This window comes from Seriola lalandi, unplaced genomic scaffold (assembly GCF_002814215.2).
Source record: "Seriola lalandi dorsalis isolate HSWRI2012SDOR001 ecotype SW California unplaced genomic scaffold, Sedor1 jcf7180002054599, whole genome shotgun sequence".
Classification (NCBI taxonomy): Eukaryota; Metazoa; Chordata; class Actinopteri; order Carangiformes; family Carangidae; genus Seriola; species Seriola lalandi.
Genome location: NW_019525152.1, coordinates 547,827 through 552,666, shown reverse-complemented (window position 1 = coordinate 552,666; position 4,840 = coordinate 547,827). Strand labels below are relative to the sequence as shown.

General features: G+C 45.8%; 1 protein-coding gene across 1 annotated transcript in view; it reads right to left on the bottom strand.

Annotated features, from left to right (window-relative positions):
* Positions 1-4,840, bottom strand: part of ntn4 (netrin 4) — a 24,081-nt gene that overhangs the window by 12,156 nt on the left and 7,085 nt on the right. The window contains exon 3 of the mRNA XM_023419375.2: positions 3,077-3,355. Coding sequence (XP_023275143.1) covers positions 3,077-3,355 — 279 coding nt within the window. The remainder of the gene's footprint in view (positions 1-3,076; positions 3,356-4,840) is intronic.

Below are 4,840 nucleotides of genomic sequence, written 5' to 3'. Positions count from 1 at the left end.
GGTGGGGGGGATTTGGCAAAAAACATACAAGCAAGAAAGCAAGGGAACATTCCTGGCGGATTACTTTGTAACATGAACACAGTGTTCAACTGTTTTTTCCTCGCGATTGTTGCGACGGGAGATAAAATGAAACTGCGATAACTTCCCTCGAGTTGTAAAAACCTTATCTGTCATTATTATCATCTGCTCCTCAGGCTGAATCCCTGCAAACCGTGATGCAGGGATCTGACCTTTACATGTGCAATATCTTCCAAGAAGAGAGAGACAGGAAGTGAGTGGAAGACAAACGCACGAAGAAGAGGTCAGGGAAATAAATGAAAGCAGAGAAAAGACACACACACACACACAGACACACACACACACACACACACACACACTGGCTGGACTAATTGCTGCAAACGCTCCAGTAGCTGGCCCTGGATGTCATTATGTGTGTGTGTGTGTGTGTTGGCTTTGTGGCTAACTAACAGACAGTGTAATCACCCTGAACCGCAAAACCCCTTGTGGGGGTCCAGGAGCACAAAACAACAACAACCACAACAACAACAATAAACAAACTGATGCCTTCATCCCCCGCTCACAGCGTCTGGGCAGTAATGACTCGGTGGATAACGGCCACTTTCACCGCTGATTACTGCACACACACACACACACACACACACACACACACACACACACACACACACACACACACACACACACACTCAGAGCAGACAAAACATTGCATGCTTAAGCACATGCACCTCACACACACAGCAGACTAAACAAACAAGACATACTGTACATGTATGAATAGAATTCAAGTGTATGCAGTGTGTGTTTATATACGCTAAACATACACTACACTAAGGCAGCTTTTGAGAGGTCACACACACACACACTGAAAAAAACCTGAAAGAAAATGCATAACCACTCACACACACACACACACACACACACACACACACGCCCTTCCCTTCCCTGACTGATCAGTAATCTCTGCCCTCATCTCCTGTCTTGTGCTGCTCTGCTTGTTTGGGTTTTGCCAGAAACAGGCGGCTCTGGGTCGAAACAGAGACACAAAACAAAACTGCTGATAGGCGGGAAAAGGCACTTATATAACATCTGCGTGTTTACCGAACGCTCCTGCGTGGCACACAGCAGAACGGCGCTCCGATGACCTGAGGTAATGTTGTGAGGTCGGTGAAGAAGGATTTACTGTTCGAACTCGAAGTCTTGGGCGCAGTCTGACTAATATTTGTGGTGAAAAAATGGTTTAATATTCCGCACAAGTGAGAGTTAAAAATGAATTATTATTGTTATCAGCCCGGCGTGCAGAGGCCAGCTTTACAGTCCTGCGGTTTAAACACTGTTTCAAGAGGATTTTCGACCCTCAAAAGAAGGAAATCCTCGTGAAAACCTCTCAGCGGAGCCACTTGGAATTTCTTGGCGTGAAAACAGTGAGATTTTAAAGATTTAAAGACTGTGTCCAATAAACTGACTAAAAGATGATAAGTAGAAGGCAGGACCTGCATCAGACGTGGAAAAACTGTCTATATAATTGATCCTGACCAAACTGGACAAGCCAATTTATTGCTGATATTAGATATTAGGAGGTTTCAGTGCAGAAATGTCAGTAATATGTTTGAGATACAGTAGGTTACATATGTAACCCAGGTTCTCTGAGTGACGCTGTTCCAATTAAGGTTAATTGACGAGGCCACGCATGTGTGGTGCTTATATAAGCCACTCTACTAGCGACTGACACAGTGTTAGTGGTTGTGCTAATGCTAACTTTTGCTCTCTGTACTGACAAGGTTTCAGGTTTATTTGGCCCCGCCCCCTGCCCCCACAAACTGACGGGATTGGTTCCTTAGGTTTGTGGAGGTTAGGTTTTGTTCAAGGTCAAGGCGTCGACTTCTTATCTGGCTCACTCAAAAAAAAGTTATATTGACACGTTAACAAGGTTCAAAACTTGATTTTCAGATCAAAATGGTTGTTGTGTTGTGAGGCTGATATGTCGTTGGATTTTCCTACTTTCTCAAATATATCTGCCATCAGCCTCAAACATCCAGCATCAGTCGGGCTTCACTACTTGATCCAGTGCTCTTGTTTACTATCACTAAATGTCTTTGTAAATTGTAAAGGAAACTCCTTGTTGACTCTCACTTTCCCCTGTCGTGCTTCGCTGATTGAGGCGGAACAGACGCCCGGCTTCAAAGTCATCCAGCGTTTCTGTTTGTGGAGATGACTGCGATAGGAGCCCCGGCTCTGAATCCCTCATATTGGCTGCCCGGCAAAAACATTGTCAGTTCACACCTTTGTCAACACACGCACACACACACATCAACGCCATCATTAACCCTGAGCCGAATCAATATCTCCATCTCTCGGGTTTGTTATCGGCGGAAAAAAGCAGCTGTTTATCAGAGCAGACGGAGCCAGAAGATCAGAGGAAACAGGAGAGCGAGAGGTGATCCCCTCCACCCGCCTCCACTCTGATATTCATACAACTGCCAACACAAAGTGAACAAGCTATTTAGTCTGAAACTATCAAGCCTATAATCTTGATTTCCTTAGAGCAAGTGAGGAACCTGCCCATGGCTGATTACTGATAATGATAATGATAATTATCAAAAACACGCACACACACACACACACACACACACACACAGAGTGGTGCATTAGAGTCATGACGTTAAAGGTTGAAACAAGTTTCTGTGCATTGGAAATATAATTACTGATAAGGAGTATTGATCGTTTTTGACGACAAGAACAAAGAAAATCTTAAGATCCACTTTCTATTTTCTCTCCGGAGCTTTTACCAAACTGTGAGAAGCAGCGGAAATTGCGAGAGTTAAGATTTTTTGGTGAAACGACTGTTGTGCGAAGTCAAGAATGAATGTTCATGCTCAAGTTATGATAGCATACAATCGCATCTATATAAATGTATAATGTATGTTTTAATTTAAGCTATGCCTTGGGGTTTCTGACCACTGGTTCGTGCCCTGGTGCAATGTTCATATTTTTTAGACTTGATAGTAAAAGTTAAGATGCGCTTTAAAACTCACGAAGAAGAAAATCTTTCTACCCTTACCACGTGGTTGGTGCGGTCTCTGATGGGCTGGTATCCCGGCGCAGGAACACACTGCTCGGCGTGTCCGTTGCAGAAGCAGCTTCCCTTCACTATCAGGTCGTAGATGGCGAAGTGTCGGGTGGGAAGGGCTTCACGGGCGAAGGCGAGGTCTTTGGCCTGGCACGGACACGGCTGGTGCCTCAGCAGCCGAATGCGGATGTTGGTCACTCGCAGCTGCTGCTGACCCTCCAGTCCGAACGGATCCAGGGACTCCCACTTTGGGAGTGTTCGAAAGATCACCTGTTGGTCGAAGACGGAGAAAGAGAGAGAGAGAGAGAGAGAGAGAGTTAACAGACACAAGAGAAACATGAAATCATATCACAGCTCAATTACACAAACAAAGACAGACCTCCATTTTCTTCTTGGCTCATTGTGATCCGATGACTCAATTGGCAATTCAAGGGACGTGTATTTTCAAGTTAGGTGATGATTGATGAGCTCCTTTTCAACCCAACACCTGATTGGAGGAACTTGCCGTCCGCTGCCATGAGCTGACACAAGACTTGTCTTATAATTTTCAAAACAAAAAATGTTTTTAAATCATCCAGCAAATGAAATTGGCAGCGTGATAACAGAACCATCAAGTGAATTATAGGACGTGGCAAGACATCTGACAGGTTCAACTTAAATTCGCCAAACTCAATCTTTTCGTGCCAAAAACTGTTTTTCTGTTCTGCCTATCCTGCCAACATTGTGTGGATGCAGCATTAGGATAATAAAATTCTTGCAGCTCCATTTCATGATTTGAAGCGATTAGACGGGTGTTTTCAGTGGCACAATCAGGTTCATTGATGCTGCTCCTGTCACTACATCTGTCATGTCAATGGGGGTTTGTTTTGGTATCGTTTACACGCCGCCATCATTGACTACATCCTCACGTGACCGTGAGGGTGCTGGCTGTCCTTAAATTAGCACACCGAATCTTTCTCCCTCTCCCCCCCTCTCTCCCTCCCTCTCTCTTTACTCTGTCTGGTCCCTGGACATCCTTCAAATCGAAGACCCCTTTGTGGGCTGCCATCGCCATGGCTACTGCTGCCACTAGCAACCAACACCGCTGCTGTTGTCGGGGTGAAAAAGTTGGTGTCTGCCCCAACTCTCGCTGTGAGAGAAATGTGTGTGTTTGCAGTGTGTCTCTTTTACCAAAGTGTGTGTTGTTGTCACTGGCTAGCTGTCATTGATATCATTGGGTGAGCAGTGTGTGTGTGTGTGTGTGTGTGTGTGTGTGTGTGTGTGTGTGTGAGAGAAAGTGTTTTCTTTGGTTGAAGCTTCGGTTGAGATGCGAGCAAAGCCCCCATGCGGCTTCCTGATTGGCTGGATGACTGGCCGAGAGCGTGATGGGAGGAGCGCTATTAATTTCCCTGTTGTTGGAAAAGGTCACGGGGTCACAGCATTGTGGTCCGCAATTAAGAGAACACGACAAATAGGACGAGGGGCGCCGGTCCGCGGGAGAGCACGGAGAGCAGGGCCAGACAAAGACGGGGACGGAGATGCAGCTTCACATAACTCAGGGCGGCACAAAAGGCCTGCGACAGCCCGGCGACACCACAGCAACACCAGCGCACACACACAACCACGCTGGCATGCACACAAACACACACACTGATAAAATCACATCAGTGCAGCGGATTCCTTTACACAACACAAAAATTCCACAAGACACAAGCCTTCATGGAGCTTTTACTACTGCAGATTTAAGCCTCATAGGTTTCCTTTGAATGTGGAGGC